Genomic DNA, 19,099 nt, shown 5'->3' on the forward strand with positions numbered 1-19,099 from the left:
CCTTGTCTGAGTCATCAAGCTCCAACTGCAGAAGCTTCCTAACTGGTCATTCTGCTTTGCTCCTTGGTCTCCTACAGTCAATATTCCATGCAGCCGATGGAGTGATTTATTCTTTTCTTTTTTTTTTTGAGACAGAGTCTTGCTCTGTCATCCAGGCTGGAATGCAGTGGTGCGATCTCAGCTCACTGCAACCTTTGCCTCCTGGGTTGGAGGAATTCTCTGCCTTAGCCTCCCGAGTAGCTGGGATTATAGGTGTGTGCCACCACGCCCAGCTAATTTTTGTATTTTTAGTAGAGACGGGGTTTCACCATCTTGGTTGGGCTGGTCTTGAACTCTTGACCTCGTGATCCACCTACCTTGGCCTCCCAAAGTCCTGGGATTACAGGCGTGAGCCACCTCACCCAGCCAAAGTGATTCTTTTCAAACACGATTTGGATGACATCATTCCCCGGCTCAAAATCCTCTCAGGGCTTCCCTTCTCACTCAGAATAAAAGTCAAATTCTTTAACTTCCAAGACATATAAAGAAATAAATCTCTAAATGTTCCTTGGTCCTTCTCTGTAAAAGCATCTTGGACTAGGACTTTTTGGACTCATTCCATTTTTTTAAGGGTTATAGGTCTAATCGGGATTTAATTTTTTCTTAACTCTGGTAACACTTAGGTAGAAAACAGTCCACTCTTAATATAGTAGTCCTTCCCAATCCCGTTTCCTTTTCTATCATTTCAGTTACTGGTGGTCAACTATGGTCTGAAAATAATACTACATACAATAAGACATTTTGAGAGAGAGCGGCCACATTCATATAATTTTTATTATAGTATGTTGTTATAATTGTTCTATTTTATTATTGTTGTTCTTAATCTCTTACTGTGCCTAATTCATTAAGTTTAATATAGGCATCTACATACAGGAAAAAACACAGTGTATCTAGGGTTGTACTATCTGTTGTTTCAGGCATCCACCGGGGTCTGGAATGCATCCCCTGGGAAGAAGGGGGACTACTGTATGGTCCATTTGTCCCTCCTCCCTTCCCCATCCCTCCCATCAACCCTGCCAGAAGTCTGTCCATTTACTAGTCTTTTCAAAAAATCAGCTTTTGGCTTTGCCCATCTTCGCTGTCTGTTTTATAGTACATTAATTGCTGCTTGTACCCTTACTATTTCCTTCTACTTTCTTGAATACACTCTGTTGTCCTTTTCACAACTGTGAGTTTATTAATTTTTAAATCTTAAATTCATTAAGTTTAATATAGGCATCTACGTACAGGAAAAAACACAGTATATCTAGGGTTGTACTATCTGTTGTTTCAGGCATCCACCGGGGTCCGGAATGCATCCCCTGGGAAGAAGGGGGACTACTGTATGGTCCATTTGTCCCTCCTCCCTTCCCCATCCCTCCCATCAACCTTGCCAGAAGTCTGTCCATTTACTAGTCTTTTCAAAAAATCAGCTTTTGGCTGATTTTCCAACATGTACATGTAAGAATATAAATTTCACCTCAAACCCCACTTTAGTTGTAATCCCATACATTTTCATTTGGAATGCTTTTGCTGTCATTCACTTCTAACTCTTTCCTAACGTCCATTATAATTTCTTGTTCAATCCATGCATATTCAGAGGCAGGTCTGCTAAGTTTCCAAACATATATGGGAAGCATTAGCAATTGTTTGTTATCGCTCTCTAATTTTCTTGCATTTTGGCCAAAAAAAAAAAAAAAAAAACTGGGCAGGCATAAAGTTGATCCTTCAGTATTTTTGAATTTCCTTTATCCCCTAATCAGTCATCACTTTTTGAAAAAAATACACCTTGTGAGGCTGAAACAAATAAGTATTTCCTATTGGTTCAGTGCAGAGTTCTATGTACAGGTACTTAATCAAATTTGTTTCTTATGGTGCTCCAATTTTCTATGGCCTAATTATTTCTCTGCTCAATCTAACAGTATCTGAGAGGGGGATTTAAAAACTCTGACTATGATTATGGATTTGACAACCTCTCCTATAGTTAGGTCGAGTTTTGCTTTACAAACTTTGAAGCTGTGTTGTTAGTATTCTGCAGATTTAAAATTGCTATATTTTCTTGGCGAATTAGCCTTTTGTCATCTAGCAATACCATTCTGTAACCCTAATATAATTAAAAAAAAATTTCAAAGTATATTCAGTCTGATATTCATACATCAATGTATTTTTGGTTAGTGTTTACCAAGCATATTACTTTCAGCCTCTCAGTATCCTATGTTTTAGGTTTTGTCTCTCATAAATGACATATATCTTTTAAAAAGTTTTTAAAAACAACTATTATCTGGGTGAGCCACGGTGGCTCATACCTGTAATCCCAGCACTTTGGGAGGCCAAGGCAGGTGGATCACCTGAGGTCAGGAGTTTGAGACCAGCCTGGCCAAAATGGCGAAACCCCGTCTCTACTAAAAATACAAAAATTAGCTGGGCATGGTGGCGCATGCCTGTAATCCCAGCTACTCAGAAGGCTGAGGCAGGAGAATTGCCTGAACTCAGGAGGCGGAGGTTGTAGTAAGCCAAGATCATGCCACTGTAGTCCAGCCTGGGTGACAGAGCAAGACTCTGTCTCAAAATAATAATAATTTCTATTATCTAGTGGATTTCAGCATTTATACTTGTTGGGACAGGCAGAGATCCTCACCACTACACTAACGAGAAAGACTCTTGTTGTGATTAGTAATACTGTGTAGTTGGATTTATTTGCATCTTCTTATTTTATACTTTATAATTACCACATTTTTTTTTTTACTTCCTACCTTCCCCAGCACTCTTTTCCTCCCTTCACTCAGATGATCAGATTTTCTTTATTCCTCTATCACTTTAAAAGTTATATATTTCACATATATTAATGGTACTGCTTAAACACAAACTCTTAACTTAAAAAAGCTATGATAACACCTTTATCCTCCTCCTTAATGGGATAAAGCCCTTAGGATGCTTTCACTTCTGGCCAGGAGAGGTGGCTCATGCCTGTAATCCCAGCACTTTGGGAGGCCAAGGTGGGCAGATCACTTCAGGTCAAAAGTTCAAGACCAGTCTGGCATGGTGAAATCCCATCTCTATTTAAAATACAAAAATTAGCCAGTTGTGGTGGCACACTCCTGTAATCCCAGCTACTCTGGAGGCTGAGGCAGGAGAATGGCTGGAACTCAGGAATTAGAGGCTACAGTGAGTTGAGATCATGCCACTGCACTCTAGGCTGGGCAACACAGCCAGACTCCATCTCAAAAAAAAAAAAAAAAAGGAATGCTTTCACTCCAGTCTCTTCCTATTCTTCTGCCATATTATTATTTTCTAGTACTTAATTATATCTTTTTAAATTCTCTCCCCGATTCCTCTTTATTACTATTTGTTCCATATTCCATGTTTTATTTATTCCATTCTTCTCATTTTAAATTCCACGGCCATTAACTAACAATATTTACTGTCCCAGGCTCTTAGTTATTTGCTTTATTATACCAAATAATCTGTAGTTACAGTGAACACTTGCTTCTCCTTCTGAACCATATTCTCTTATCACTACTTCATACTTCACACTTTCATTAAGGAGCCTTCAAACAGCTGTTAGTGAAGAAGATGTATGAAGTTAATATTTCTTACCTAAGCCAAAACAATCTAAAAATTTCTTCTTTTAAAGGCAACAATTTTTTTTTTTTTAAAAAGATGGGGTTTCACCATGTTGGTCAGGCTGGTCTTGAACTCCTGACCTTAGGTGATCTGCCCGCCTTGGCCTCCAAAGTGCTTGGATTACAGGTGTGAGCCACCACACCTGGCAAAGGCAACAAATTTTTAAAGATACTTCCTAGAGTATATATTTACAAAATCAAATCTGCAAAAGAACCCTTTTGTAACCATAGCTCTTTCATTCTTTGCATTAAAGATTCAAATAATATTTAGCAGCAAATCTATTTAGCAAATGACTAATGGTAAATGTTCTTCTCGTTCACAGATATAGGAAAAGGGATTAGTTAAGACGTTAGCTGATAAGAACCAACTATTGCCTCTAACAGAAGAATGATGATTAGCTTGACATATTTAACACAAATGATTTCTAGCAGATGAAACCAATGTAAATCAATCTCAATTTCAAAAGCAAATCAGAAACAGTTCAGAGCTTGTTACCAGCTGACATTAAACAACGCCTCAAAAACATCTACAGATATCTACAGAAGGTGGGGAGTCAGCATAAACTTTGGAAATCTTTCTGCAGCTCATTCTTTAATTGTGGTAAAATATACATAACATAAAAGTGCTTATTCGTTTTTCCAGAGAGTTAGGTGACCTTCCTAAGATTACTCAGAGAAGGTGATGAGGCCTTGAATGGGTCAGAGTTCTCCCACTGTGAACACTAGTTGTGGGGGTGGATGGGTGTGATTCTGCACTTGTGGATGCATGGGATTTCCCTGCAGAACTGTGCTTGGAGTATTCTGGTTAGCCAAAAGAGCTTGACAACACGGGAAGGGAAAAAGAGGGCAAACACGAGAGCTACTCCCCAACTACCCCCAAAATAAATACAACTAAAGGCTCACACAACTTTTTTTTTAATCATTAAAATGCTGGGGAGGAAAGTCCAATCCCACAGATTTGCTTTAATGAGAAGACAATTCTTTTGCTTCTGAGGGAAGGCAAACCTGGACAGGTAACTGGGTCATTAGGATGGCTCAGATCCTGCAGGAAGTCTTTTACCATCAAGGACTTCAGAGTAGCTTTCGGACAGGCGCGGCAGCTCACGCCTGTAATCCTAGCACTTTGGGAGGCTGAGACAGGTGGATTGCTTGAGCTCAGGAGTTCGAGACCAGCCTGGGCAACACAGTGAAACCCTGTCTCTATTAAAATATAAAAAGTTAGCTAGGCGTAGCAGTGTGCACCTGTAGTCCCAGCTACTCAGGAGGCTGACACAAGAGAATCACTTGAACCTGGGAGGCAGAGGTTGCAGTGAGCCAAGATCGAGCCACTGTACTCCAGCCTGAGTGACAGAGCGAGACTCTGTCTCAAAAAAAAAAAAAAAAAAAAAAAATGAGTACTTTTCATGCTTTGGGCCACTGCTTGATGCAAAGAAACTGATGAAGTCTCTGTACTTAGGATCTCATGGCATCAATGGGGAGATATAATTATGCTCAAGGAATGAGGAGCTGTAGTAGGACCTTCAGGAAAGGGTGCACCATAAGCCAGCGTACTCCTGCGAGGACCACAAGGCCTGGGGTTGGATTTTTTTTTTCTTTTTTTTTTTTTTTTGAGACGAAGTCTTACTCTGTTGCTCAAGCTGAAGTGCAGTGGCATGATCTCTGCTCACTACAATCTCCACCTCCCGGGTTCAAGCAATTCTCCTCCTGTAGCCTCCCAAGTAGCTGGGACTACAGGTGCACGCCACCATGCCTGGCTAATTTTTGTATTTTTAGTAGAGATGGGGTTTCATTATGTGGGCCAGGCTAGTCTCGATCTCCTGACCTCGGATCCGCCTGCCTCGGCCTCCCAAAGTGTTGGGATTACAGGTGTGAGCTACCACGCCCGGCCTTCCATTTGGATTTTAAAATACGTTATAGATGTAATTATATTCCATGGAGGAAGGGGAAAAATAACCTTCATTTGCCTGCCTACTTCTCCTGCTCTCAACTTGAACTACATCTCTTATAGGACTCTTCTGCTCCCACAAACTGGGAGAGGGATCCTTCCTCAAAGCTCCCAAAATAAAGACCATAATCCTTCATGTGCAATCTCAAAAGCCAGTAAGCTCTGAAAACTTAAAGTGTTTTCCTAAGTTTGCAGCAAGCTCTCTGGTGGCCAAAGATGAGCCGAACTAATGTGAAACTCTTTTCAGCCTTTTCTTATCCCACTCAATGTGAATGCTCCTGTTCTGATGTGGAAGTAATAACCTGTTTGATGAAGGAGTGCTGTCCAGATCTGGCTGTAATTATGGTATATACAGTATTGTATGCATATTACCTTTCTAAAAGCCAAACCTTTCTGAGGGGCAAACCACAACTGGTCCACAGGATTTCAGGTTAACGGACTCTGAGGCTGGGTGCAGTGGCTCATGCCTGTAATCCCAGCACTTTTGGGAGGCCGAGGTGAGAGGATAACTTGAGGTCAGGACTTCGAGACCATTCTGGCCAGTGCAGTGAAACCCCCGTCACTACTAAAAATGCAAAAATTAGCCAGGTGTGGTGGCGCACACCTGTAGTCCCAGCTACTCGGGAGGCTGAGGCAGGAGAATCCCTTGAACCCAAGAGGGGGAGGTTGCAGTGAGCCGAGATCACACCATTGCATTCCAACCTGGGCGACAGAGTGAGACCCTGCCTCAAACAACAAAACCAAACCAAACCAGATAAGGGAATTTGGATCTATGCCCTATGCATAAATGTTACTGCACTATGATTATTTATTTTCTGTAACCCCAGCACTTTGTCGAGTGCCTTGCATATAACAGATACACCACAAATATTTCCTAAGTGAGGAAGCAAGGCTAAGAAATTAGCTAAGAAGGGAAAATGGTCAGTGCCTTGGAAATGACCATGGCTCCCAACTTGCAGGCCAAGCCTCTAAACCGTGAATGCCACTCCCTTCTTTTCACTTTGAAGGCCCTATAAATAGTTGCTGTTGATTGAGGGCAAGAAACATAGCTGCTGTCTTCACTAGGAATAAAAATAGTTCAGTGGTCTTACATTGATGGACCCACATATAATTTTAGCCCAGGAACACAAAGCATAGCAGGCACATTCAGACCTCGGGCCACATGGGTAGTGTCATAGGGCCCTGTGAGTTTGGGAGACTTCGGGGCTGACCTGCTACACGTAGTGACCTTTCTGGCCTTACAATTTTCTTATCTGTAAAATAGCAACCAATGTAGCCCCTAAAGGCCTCCCAGGTGGGTCTCTACCAAGTCAGCTCATGGGAGGGACAGCAGTTGTCGCCCTGCACTGCAGAGTCCTGTGTCAACTTCAGGAACTTCTTCACTCCTGTCTACTGTTTTCATTCAGTGTTGTCTGTCCAACACCCCCATACCTCTTTTCTCGTCCAAAAAAAAGCAGAGTAATGCAAAGAGGCAGTTTGGACCCAGGGCACGGGGGAGGCTCATTCTCATCCTGAACAATGGCCAAATAATTCTGTGAAAAGTAGCCGTAGCAACAATTAGGTCCCCTGAATTTTAAGGAGCACAGGTGGCAATGGGGTGAATCACTGGCTAACAAGGTGATTCAAATAGGAAACTCAATTGCAAGGTCTCAGGTCACAAGAAGGCCAGAGGCCTGGGGAGGAGACTGCGTGACGCGAGCGGGCAGTTCTAAGCGTTCCCTGTAGGCGGTCCCTCCTTACCTGGTAACACAGGATGGTTTGCTGCACCAGCCGCGCGTACCCGTCCAAGCGGACCCCGGAATTGCTCCTGCTCCGCATCTCTCCGAGGCTCCTGGGCCGCAGAGCCCGCTCTGCCGCGTGGGCGCGGGGCGTCGAGGCTGTGGCCTCCAAGCGGGCCTGGTTCCTGGACACTCACAGCCTCAGTCAGTTCCCGGGATGGGACTGGGCCGGAGGAGGTCGAGACTTTTCTAAACGCTAGCCCCAAAGTCCGGTTGGAAAGCAAGCCAACCAGAGGCGCGGGGGCGGGGACGGGGGCTGGCGCGACGAAGGTCCCGCCTAGGCCAGGCCTGCCGGGCTCCCGACGCTGGCGGGACCCGGGACGCCACGCGGGAGCAGCGGGAAATAGGATTCCGAGCGTAAAGCGAGGACGCCCCTGCTGAGCCCCTTTTACATCCCGGTGGTCGAGAGGAGGTCCCCCGGGCGGGAAAAAAGAGTCCAGCCCGCCCAGGCCGTGCTCAGCCCCGCCCCTGGCCCCGCCCCCACCGCGGAGCGTAACTCTCTAAGTCGCGGCCTGAGAGGGAAGGAAAAGGGGGCGGTCCGGGAGAGCCGCTGAGAAATCAGCAACCGGCGGGAAACACGTTTCCTCCCTGAGTCCCTTCTCTCCCCAGCCGGCTGCCAACTCCAGCCGAGACCACCTGGGCGCCTTGGCCCCTCCCGCCCCGCCTCCACCCCACCTCTGCCCCTGCCGCAGAGGGGAACCCTTGGAACCCCGAGGGGCACAGGTAAGGAGGCCGCCCCGCCTCCCGCCTGTGACGACGTCTGGCCCGGTCCCCACCCCCCATTCCCGCCTTCGGCCCCGCCTCCGCCGCAGAGCGGAACCCTCAGAGTTGCGACCCTGGGGGGTGGGGGACGAAAAAGGAGGCTGCCCGCGGGAGTTTAGGGGAACCTGGGCTCTGGGCGGGGGACGAGTCGGCTTCCCTACGTGGTAGTGAGGAGGCCTCCGAGATGGGTGCCAATCCCACCGAGGCAGGAGAAAGAGCCGCCCACCGCGGCCGCCTGGGCACCCCTCTGCGGGCCAAGATTGTAGCCCCGACCCTGGCCCCGTCTCCGCCGCCTAGCGGAACCGGAGTAGCGGGGCCCAGCCCGGAAGAAAAAGGGGGAGGCCCGGACAAGTGCCCCAGCGACACCCCTGGAGCCTGTGACTCCGCCCCTAGTCACCTGGGCGCCGCTGCCGCGGCCGGGTTCGCAATTCATCTCTCACAGGTCTACAGCTTGAAACTTGGCATTCATTGTAATGTTTCATGGCTGCTTATAACTTACAGTTCACAATCTTCGGCCTGGTATTCATTGTTCACCAAAATCTGGCCCACATAGGAATTCACTGGACAGCTAGACTAATGTAATCATTGTTTCCGCAAGCTCTTTGCCAGTCTCCAGGCATTTACTCTACGCTTGGACCCTTCGGCCCTTCCTCTTCTCCTTGACTAAGAAGCCTATCTTAACGGCCAGGTCAGCATCTCTATTAGCTTTCTCCATTTTCTGAGTTTCTATAGCCATTTCTTTAAGAAGAGTTTAGGACTTGGAGTTAGTTCAGTTTGAGTTCAAATGTCAGTTCTGCCATTTACAAGTGGTATGACCTTTGGCATACTGTTTTGCATGTTTGAACTTCAGTGTTGTCATCTGTAAAATGGGGATAATCATAGCACCTACCTCACAGTATGACTTAAGATCAAGAGGATGAATATAAAGCATTTAGCACAAGCCTGGCTGGTATAAAAATATTTAATAAATCATAACTAATTTCATTGTCTCTTGGCCGCAGTGTATTGCCTCCTGTCATTTATGTTTTCTCGTGTGGATGAGGCATATTTTCCTAATTGGAATGTATGTTACTCACTGAAACAGTCTTTGGTATCTCCTACCATGCCTTGTTACAGGGTTGAGCATATAGTTGGAGCTCAAGTAATGTTGCTCACATGAATAAATGAAATCAGTCCTGCTTAGTTGCGTTCCTTTGTTTGGTCCTTAATCAAGTTTATGTTAGATATTCCAGAACATAAATCTATGGCTTTACTCTGTCACTCAACTAAAGCACCAAACTCCTCATCGGCTCACATATTACTTCATATAATACTTTGTTTCCTTAATATTGGCTCTTGAATTATGCAGCAATCCATGTGATGTGCCTCCATGAAGAATTTGCTTTGGTCTAGGGGGTGAATAAAACTAGACATTGTTGTAATCCCAGCACTTTGGGAGGCTGAGGTGGGCGGATCACAAGGTCAGGTGCTAGAGACTAGCCTGACCAACATGGTGAAACCCCGTTTCTACTAAAAATACAAAAATTAGTCAGGCGTCGTGGTGTGTGCCTGTAATCCCAGCTACTCAGGAGGCTGAGGCAGAAGAATTGCCTGAACCCAGGAGGTGGAGGTTGCGGTGAGCCGAGATTGTGCCATTGCACTCCAGCCTGGGTAACAAGAGCAAAACTCCGTCTCAAAAACAAACAAACAAACAAAAAACACTAGACATTGTTATCATCATTAAACGTTTTGGAATCTGAATAGGTACACTTGCTAGAATTGTCATGTATTCATCTGCATCTGAAATCTGGGATCATTGCTTCTTTTCACTGTGGCTTTTCTTTCCATTAGTTCCTTTAGGAGTCTATTTTGCAGCCATATGGGAAATAACTGATGATCTTTGCTCCTTATCTGGCATTTCCACCTATTATAGAAACATTTCGGTTTCTTGACTTCATTCTTTGCTATTCCTGCTATACACACATGCACCTATTTAGCTGTACAGGCAGTCTACAGGCTTAGGCTTTGGTCTATGCTTATTGCATAGCAACATGTAAGCTATGTTCTTCAATAAGCTCAAGATTCTTGGATAAAATCAAGAAGGAAGGCTACTCTGTTTTAAGCTTTTAAATTTCCAAGCAAACTTTAGTGATTCATTTTGGACCAGTAAGCTAAACTATATAAGAATCAGCCTCATATTTTAGTATCCTCATATCCTTGAGATACAAAACTGTGATATCTTGGTTCCCATATCCATGAAGCCATTCTCTGGTTATCACCCAGTAGAAACTTGTCTCCAAGTCATTTCTCAAATATTTGTCAAGAATCAGATATATGATAGGGATTATTATTGTTTCTGAAGCTGATTCATGATTTCCATAAAGATAAAAACTTAGCGCCAAGCGTGGTGGCTCATGCCTGTAATCCCAGCAATTTGGGAGGCCAAGGCAGGCGAATCCCCTGAGGTCAGAAGTTCGAAACCAGCCTGGCCAACATGGTGAAACCCCTTCTCTACTAAAAACACAAAATTTAGCCGGGCACGGTGGTGGGTGCCTGTAATCCTAGCTACTCGGGAGGCTGAGGCAGGAGAATCACTTGAACCTGGGAGGTGGAGGTTGCAGTGAGCCAAGAGCCATTTGTACTCCAGCCTGGGCAACAAAGAGTGAAACTCCATCTCAAAAGAAAAAGGATGGAAACCCAGAACTGGACCCTGGGGTAGCACCATGTATGATTTTTCTGACCCCAACCAGAGGATCTGCCATCATTCTGCCACGTGTTAACATCCAAGGTGGAGACCAATACATGTTTCTTTTGTAGGGTTCAGGTCTTTGACTCTAAAGAAAAGTACTCCATCTTTGACCCAGAGGGTCAATTTTGAATGAATTTGCCGAAAATGACCAATTCACCAAATTTAGTTATTTCTGATAATTTAGTTGACTGGAGATCATTTTGTTTTTCATTACATTTTAAAGCATGTTGAATTTGTCTCTGCTCCAGCTTCCTGTAGCTCAACTGAGACTCAGAGATAAAGAGAGGAAACACCAGGGAACGTAAGATTTCTTTACAGTGAGGAATATGTTTATTAAATATATTTAAAAGAATGTATTCTAGAAGAACATATATTCCATTTTTGCCTGCTCTGACTTCTTGAAGCTGTACACGGAAACTAATGTGAAAAGAAAGAAGTATATACTGGCTGGGCACGGTGGTTCACACCTGTAATCCCGGCACTTTGAGAGGCCAAGGCGGGTGGATCACTTGAGGTCAGGAGTTTAAGACCAGCCTGGCCAATATGGTGAAACCCGATCTCTACAAAAAGTATAAAAATTAGCCAGGCATGGTGGCGGGTGCCTGTAATCCCAACTACTCGGGAGACTGAGGTGGGAGAATCGCTTGAACCTGGGAGGAGGAGGGTGCAGTCAGCCAAGATCACACCATTGCACTCCAGCCTGGGCGACAGCATGAGACTGTTTGAAAACAAAACAAAACAAAAAGGATATACTGATAATTCTTCACACTGAAGCTTATGTTCTTCTTATGCCTACCCAGTCTTTCCTTTTTCCTGACCTTTGGACTCCAACTACAGCAGCAAGGAGCAGAGACAGAGACAAACTAAATAGTCCTTCAAATACTCTTATGGAGACAAATGACCAAACAAGCCCACTCTGTGAATTGGTTATGCAGTAAATTAGATCTTCCTCTAAACAGCCTTCAACAAACTGACCGATTCCTAGCTGACCTCATTAGACATACCCAGTATCCCAAGTGAAGCTGTTTCACCGTTTTTTGTTTGTTTTAAAAATACAAGGTCTTTCTATGTTGCCCAAGCTGGACTCAAACTCCCAGGGCTCAAGCGATCCTCCTGCCTCAGCCTCCCAAGTACCTGGGACTACAGGTGCTTGCCTGGCTTGCTTCACTGTTTTCAGTAAGAACAATCATGCTGCTGCTCACTGAAGTCAGCAGAGTTCCTTTGTGGGGTTAATGACTGCAGAGTGTTTCGTGAAAAACAAAACAAAACAAAACAACTACTCTAATATTTTGAGGAAATACTACTTTAAATACTGGCCTCTGCCCTGACACTCCTTGCCTCCTAATATTGGCACACCTCTGTTACCTTACAGTAGAGTCTCAGATTGTGGAATCAATCTTAAACCCAAAGGAGGGTGCTTCACAGAAACACTCTCTGTTCTGCCCTATGTCTGCCTAAAGTAAGAAGTAGATGAGAGAATTCAGCTTAAGGACCACAGCGCAGACACAATAGGAAAAATAAGGGGGGTAGAACCTAATAGATACTGGACATTGTGCATCCTTTTATGTATATTTTGGTTATGTAATTTGCTTTGGGGGATTGATTTCTGAGGTCTCACCCCTCCCCCAATCTAGAGGATCTCACATCTTCCTTATCAATTTAATACTTGACATCTTTGTGGGAGCTGAGGACCTTGGAAGAAGAGATTGCTCAGAGACCTCTTGGAAGGGTGAGGCCAGCTTCCCGTATTTGGGGATCGCACATGCTAATCAGCAATGCAGAAATCCCAAATCCTGTTCTCACTTTTCAGTAGTCCTGCCTGTTTGACACTGAGGAAGTGGATACTTACATGAGATTTGAACTGGGTCATGTACATTGCCTACAGGCCAAAGGCAATGTGTTGAAGAGATAATCTTCAAAGAGTCATGGGAAAATGGAAAGGAGACCTCAGAAACTGATCTCATGAGGCAGAACAACCCTTGCTCTGATTTCAGTCACAGTCTGAGATATAACATTCATTCACTTGAATGTTGCATCTGCTGGGTACCTGCTGTTTTCCAAAAGATGTTATTGTTATGTTTGTCTTTTTAAGAGATACGGTGTCTCACTCTGTCACCTAAGGTGGAGTGCAGTGGCACAATCGTGGCTCACTGCAGCCTCAAACTTTTAGGCTCAGGCAATCCTCCATCCTCAGCCTCCTGAGAAGCTAGGACTATAGGCACACAACACTATACCTAACTAATTTTTAACTTTTTGTAGAGATGGGAGTTTCCCTGTGGTTCCCAGGCTGGTCTCGAACTTCTGCGCTCAAGCAATCTGCCCACCTCAGCTTCCCAAAGTGCTGGGATGACAGATGTGAGCCACCATGCCCGGCCAACTGTGTTTGTCTTCATCAGCACATCCTACCGCTCCCATGCCAGGCCACCAGGGAAAAAAACTGCAGATGTTTTCTCTTTGTGAAAATTACCAAACTTAAAGATCTTAACTGCAAATTTATTTCATTGATTTTAACATATAAATACAGGACAAATAAATCAGATAAGAAATATTGCAAAGACAAGTTAGCACTCACAGAACTGTGTATTATTACTATGGTTAGTCTGAGATATAACATTCACTTGAAATATATGCAAGGGAACATTAGTAAAAGATTTAAGTGAAAGAGTTTCGAAATGTTCCTAATAAGCACATACTTGAGGCATTGCTCAAGCAGATGTTAGGTGGGAAGCAAGACAGACCCCGTATATAACTAGGAGCAATCAAGGCTCGATACATGTAGCAACAATAGCAGTGCAGGACAGTCCCCTGTTCCTAATAGCTGCTCCCCTTGTCACTATGCATTCTTCAAGACACATTTAAAAAATAATGATAGCTCTGGCTGGGCCAGAATGTACCAGTCATAACAATCAACCATGTATGTACCATGCAGTTGCTTTTTAAAGAACACCAATATGATTTTTTCCATATATACATCCATCTTTTTAAGAAAATGAATCCTAGTCTAGTCTCCTGTTCTGAAAGGCTCTGGGGGATTTGAGAAGCGGCAGTGTATGTATTTCATCTACGTTCACAATTTTCCTGACACGTGGTCTGGATGACAGTTCCATCGCTCTCTGTGGCCAAGGTATAAAGTTAAACATCTTGGTGCAGATTCTATAATCTGACCACTGGGGATGAGGTCAGGAGGTGGGTATTCGTACCGAATGCTGTGTATGGTTGTACACGTCATGCACCCAAGAGGGTGACTGGGACTCTGTTTGCTATACCATGAGCCCATAGGGCTGTGTCTGCCCAGTGGGGACACAGGACACCCTTTTCTAACTTGCTCAAAGGCACTGTATGAGCTGTGGCACTGTCTGCTTACATTTTCCCAGTCTGGCTGGCATCATTATTTCTTGATTTCACTGAGGCTTCTGTATTTCACATCCTATATCATCTCCAAAAGGAGCTTTAGAATTCGCAGAATGAGCAAGGATTTTCTGAATTATCACAAAAGACAAAACAACCACCACGATTCTACAAAGGAATACATTTACCCAGTAGAAAATAAATACAAAAAAAAAATGTAGAAGTAAGATTTTTGACATGAGTCACTAGAATTTAGCTTATATAAAACAAAGGCATGCACAGCTAAACTCATCAACAGGCTGAATCAACAGTTGCTTTATATGAAGCTATCAAAGAGAGCCTAGCCTCTTTAAAAGGTGGCTGAAAGTTCACTACCTTTTTTTGTTTCCTTTACAGGAGTTTTATTCTTAGGGTATTATTTAAAACCAACCTTCTTATAAAATGAAAGATAAGAAACCAAATCACAAATGTCTAAAAACCAAATGTCTAAAAGCCTTGGTTTTCTCTTGTAATAATAATCATTGCCCTTAATTAGCTTATGAGTCTCCATGTGTTGCTGAGAATAAAATGAGTTGATTTTCATACATCTCACATTGTGTAAAAGGTAAAATTCGACATTTCACACTGTCAAGCATCATGCTTTGATTTTAGAAGAAAGGAATCACATTTGCTCAATAAAGTGTAAGCTTCCCCGCTTTGAAGTCCTTCTGAGAGCCATACGGCCTTTCCCATTGCAGGAATCTTCCTTCTCATGAAACATGTGCTGTTTTCCAGTGAAATCATGAAGGCACACATCTCCATTCTGAACACTAAAAGAAACCCCATTCCTCTCTGTAGAAGCATTTCCTGTGTAAGGAAACAGAAAGCAGGGCGTGTGAAGTATCCACAGAAAGCATTAAAAAGTGAACACATTTAGACATGCTTTATTCTTAAAGATATATTTGTTTTTTTCTTTTTTTTTTACTTCCTCTAACATGGATCATAGGAAACAAAACATATATTTGTAAAATATGTTTTTAAAAACATTTATGATATATACGTTAATATATGTTTATTTATTTTTCGTTCCTTCCCTAAGGCCACTCAAAGTAAGCATACCAAATTGGAGATTGCTTCAGAAACCAGTTCTCTTTGGCAATTTTTTGTTTTGTTTTGTTTTGAATGAAATGCTCAAAATCTGAAGCAAAAGAATATATTAATAAAAGGCCCACTTCTGAACTCTGGTTGGATGTATTTTGACTTCAAGTAGTAGCATATGTATAATATAAGCTAAGGTAATACTTTGGTCTCCCAAAAGGTTAATGTTAACAGAGACCCCCATATGTACTGTTAGGATGTTCTGGGTTTTCTAGGTTCCTACAAAATGAAACTTTGTACCAGAGAAACCAGAGCAACCAGCCACAACAGTCAGACAAGAAGAAATCACCTCTCTTGTAGACTAAACCAGCCCCTCTGACTAAATCAGGACAGGACCAATTCTCAAGAGGAAACTACCAATTCCAACTTCAGAGTCCAGCCCAGGGAACAGCTGGGCACTCAAGGGTAACTGTTGGTTTGGACGTGGGCCTTCCCTACCCCAAGCAGGATCTGAGTTGTAGGGAAGTGTAGGTGCTGGAATCCTCTAGCTACTTGGCACCATCCTTCTGACCATTAGATCATTGGGAGACTATATAGAAAGCTGAATAGTAAGCCCATTTGTTAGTTCATGACATAATTATGGTAACAATGATCATAACCGTACTGGAACACTTTACTATCTCATTTAGAGCCCTACATGGTGGGTACTACTATTATCCCCATTTCACAGATGAGGAAACGAAGGTTTCAGAAATTAAGTGCTCTGCCCATGGTTACACACTCAGAAGTGATGGAGTTGACGAATACGATGTTGCTTCCAAACTATGACCTTCTGGTCCTGGGTAGCAAATGAGATGTCTGCTGGTGCCCCACCCGCTAAGGCAGCTCAGACTGAACTGTGTAATATTTGTGCAAACTAGGTGACGAATACGGTTAACGCAGCTCCATCTGTGACACAGATCAAATAGGCGGCTGTTTGAATTTAGGCATTTTGGCTTGAGGACATTTTGGCACAAGAACAATTTGGCCTGGTATAATAAACAAATCAATAAACTTCTAGCTTTCTTTCTTTATTTTTTGAGACAGTATCACTCTGCCACCCAGGCTGGAGTGCAGAGGTGTGATCTCAGCTCACTGCAACCTCTGCCTCCTGGGTTCAAGTGATTCTCCTGCCTCAGCCTCCTGAGTAGCTGGGACTACAGGCGTGTGCCACCACTTCCCGTTGATTTTTATATTTTTTATTAGAGATGGAGTTTTGCCATGTTGGCCAGGCTGGTCTCAAACTCCTGACCTCAGGAGATCTGCCTGCCCTGGCCTCCCAAAGTGCTAGGATAAGAGGCATGAGCCACTGCACCCAGCCCTAGCTTTCTTTTTTGAAACTGCCAATTCCATTCCTCATCTATCCTAGACGCTGGGGCGAGGACTGAGGAGTTAGGGATGTTTATCTGACATGCATATTATGTAATATCAAACACTGAGCCATTTTGGCAGCCTTACAATGTACCCCCACCCTCATTGTCAGGCATTAAAAGTAGCTGTGTCAAATCAGCTGTATTAAACGACTGTGTTAAAATGTGCTGTTTCCGTCACATCTGATTTCCCAAAGGATGACAACATTGATCGAGCTAAGCAGGTGAGGCTTTATCTCTGAGCTCTTTCCAGAATATGGAAAAATCTGGTTTATGGATTTAGAGCCCCAAACACAAGTTGTGATTCTAAGGGTTCTTGATGACCCAGCTAGTGCCTTTGATTTCTCTCCTTTCAATTTGCTTTCTCATGCTAACTTACTAACCTGCTGTGATCGTCACTGCCTCTCCTCTGTTTACCTCCATTGAATCATTCCTGATAGAGCTATTTGGTGTAGAGCCCAGAGCTTTTTTTTCGTATCGACAGTAAAGAGCTAAGGCTATATACAGCAAGTATTTCTCATCTTTTATAGTAGTGATTCTCAACTGGAGGCAATCTTACCCCCTTCTTGCCCCCACACCCCTGGGACAGTTGGCAGTATCTGGGGACATTTTGGGTTGTCATAACTGGGGGCAGGGTGCTACTGGCTCTAGTTGATAGAGTCCAAGGACTCTGGACTCTATCTAAATGCCCTGCAATTCCACAAAAAAGAATTATCCAGCCCGAAATGTCAATTGTGCTTGATTTTGAGGCATGCTATGGTATTTTACAAGCCTGGACAGGCTGGGCGCAGTGGCTCACTCCTGTAATCCCAGCACTTTGGGAGGCTGAGGCGGGAGGATTGCTTGAGCCCAGGAGTTTGAGATCAACCTGAACAACACAGCAAGACCACATCTTAAAAAAAATTAGCCAGGCATGGTGGCATGCTCCCATAGTCCCAGCTACTTGGGTGGCTGAGGTGGGAGGATCACTTGAGCCTGGGAGGTCGAGGCTGAGTGAGCCGTGATCACAGCACTGAACTCCAGCTCGGGCAATTGGAGGCCTTGTCTAAAAAAAAAAAAAAAGTCTAGACAAACCAGCAGGACCTCCCATCTTCGGGGAATTGGAAAACTGTTTGGTAGATGTATGAACCTTCTCACAGATTTATTTGAATTAGTCATGAAAAGAACTAACATCCTAAAACAATGAATACAGGCAAATTCTCCATGGAAGGAGAAACTCTACTGGCAAAGCTTATGTTTTTATAAGAATGCAAAATATATATTAAGAAGCAAGAGAAGGTAAAAATAGATAAGGTAAGCTTTTATGAGTAATGAACAGCCTGGTCTTATGAAAGAAAGAAAATGTAACAGAAGTTTTAGCTAGAAATGTCAGAATTAATGAGTAAAGGAGGCACGGCAGCAATATCTGTTGAGATATTGGTCACATATATGGTCACCAATACTGGTCACAAGTCATCTTCCAGTATTTGACATATTCATGGGGATTTGGGTACTGTCACAAGACAGCCACATTGTAGGAAAGAATTAACAAACATGAAAAGCAAGAAATAGGAAGGTTTAAAAGTGTTGGCTGGGCGTGGTGGCTCACAACTGTAATCCCAGCACTTTGGGAGGCTGAAGTGGACAGATCACTTGAGGTCAGGAGTTCGAGACTAGCCTGGCCAACATGGTGAAATCCTGTATCCACTAAAAATACAAAAATTAGCTGGGCATGGTGGCGGTTGCCTGTAATTCCAGCTACTCCGGAGGCTGAGGCAGAATGCTAGAACCCAGGAGGCAGAGGTGGGTCACACCACTGCACTCCAGCCTGGGCAACAAGAGTGACACTGTCTCAAAAAAAAAAAAAAGTGTTGAACATGTATATTATGACAGATGTAATAAAAACTGCATAGTCTTATCAGCTATTTTAGGTACTACTCTCACAGAAATAGCACAGTACTGAAGTCTTTGGACAATAGTTGAGTGAGGATTTAAAATGTCGAAATTTTTATGTCTTCATCAATCCCATTATGAAAAACCAAATCTTAAAAAAAGATAGTTGTTCCAATGTTTGCTCTATAATAAATAAATTTGGATTAATAAACTTTCTCTTTTTTAAGGGAACCACATTTCGATCCACTAGTGATATATGTATTAATAGTTACTCACTTTGCTTAGCCAAAATGCCATTAAAGGAAAAAAACACTTTCAAAAATAAACACTAGCTTGAGAAATACTATATTGAGATATACATACCATTCCTGCTTGCGTGCACTGAGCAATCATTATTCACTAGCAGTGTGGTGGAGTTAGTGGAGTTACTGTTTGACTGTAAGGAATTTGAAGAGCTGGACACTCCTTGGTTTACAGTCTGCTTCTTTAAACCATTAGTAGCAGTTTTACTCCAGTCTATAGCAGAATAAGCATTACAG

The 19,099-nt window shown here is 43.3% G+C and overlaps 2 protein-coding genes across 56 annotated transcripts in view; both read right to left on the reverse strand.

Moving 5' to 3' along the window:
- The window catches only part of PHKA2 (phosphorylase kinase regulatory subunit alpha 2), a 95,120-nt gene extending 87,286 nt beyond the window's left edge, over positions 1–7,834 (reverse strand). For all 16 annotated transcript variants that reach the window (XR_013531539.1, XR_013531538.1, XR_013531537.1 and 13 more), the window contains exon 1: positions 7,327–7,834. Coding sequence is in view for 9 of the 16 variants with exons in the window: in XM_035289537.3 (XP_035145428.3) it covers positions 7,327–7,404 (78 nt within the window). In the remaining 7 variants the exon portion in view is untranslated. The remainder of the gene's footprint in view (positions 1–7,326) is intronic.
- A 5,492-nt stretch (positions 7,835–13,326) lies between these two features.
- The window catches only part of ADGRG2 (adhesion G protein-coupled receptor G2), a 131,551-nt gene continuing 125,778 nt past the window's right edge, over positions 13,327–19,099 (reverse strand). For 35 of the 40 annotated variants that reach the window (XM_035288468.3, XM_017968726.4, XM_035288466.3 and 32 more), the window contains 2 exons: positions 18,924–19,076; positions 13,327–15,048 (listed from right to left, as the gene is read on the reverse strand). In XM_035288468.3, coding sequence (XP_035144359.1) covers positions 14,864–15,048; positions 18,924–19,076 — 338 coding nt within the window. In that variant the 3' untranslated portion in view covers positions 13,327–14,863. The remainder of the gene's footprint in view (positions 15,049–18,923; positions 19,077–19,099) is intronic. The other 5 variants (XM_078362866.1, XM_078362849.1, XM_078362852.1 and 2 more) reach the window with 1 other exon arrangement.

The sequence above is a fragment of the Callithrix jacchus genome, chromosome X (assembly GCF_049354715.1).
Source record: "Callithrix jacchus isolate 240 chromosome X, calJac240_pri, whole genome shotgun sequence".
In the NCBI taxonomy this organism is placed as follows: domain Eukaryota; kingdom Metazoa; phylum Chordata; class Mammalia; order Primates; family Cebidae; genus Callithrix; species Callithrix jacchus.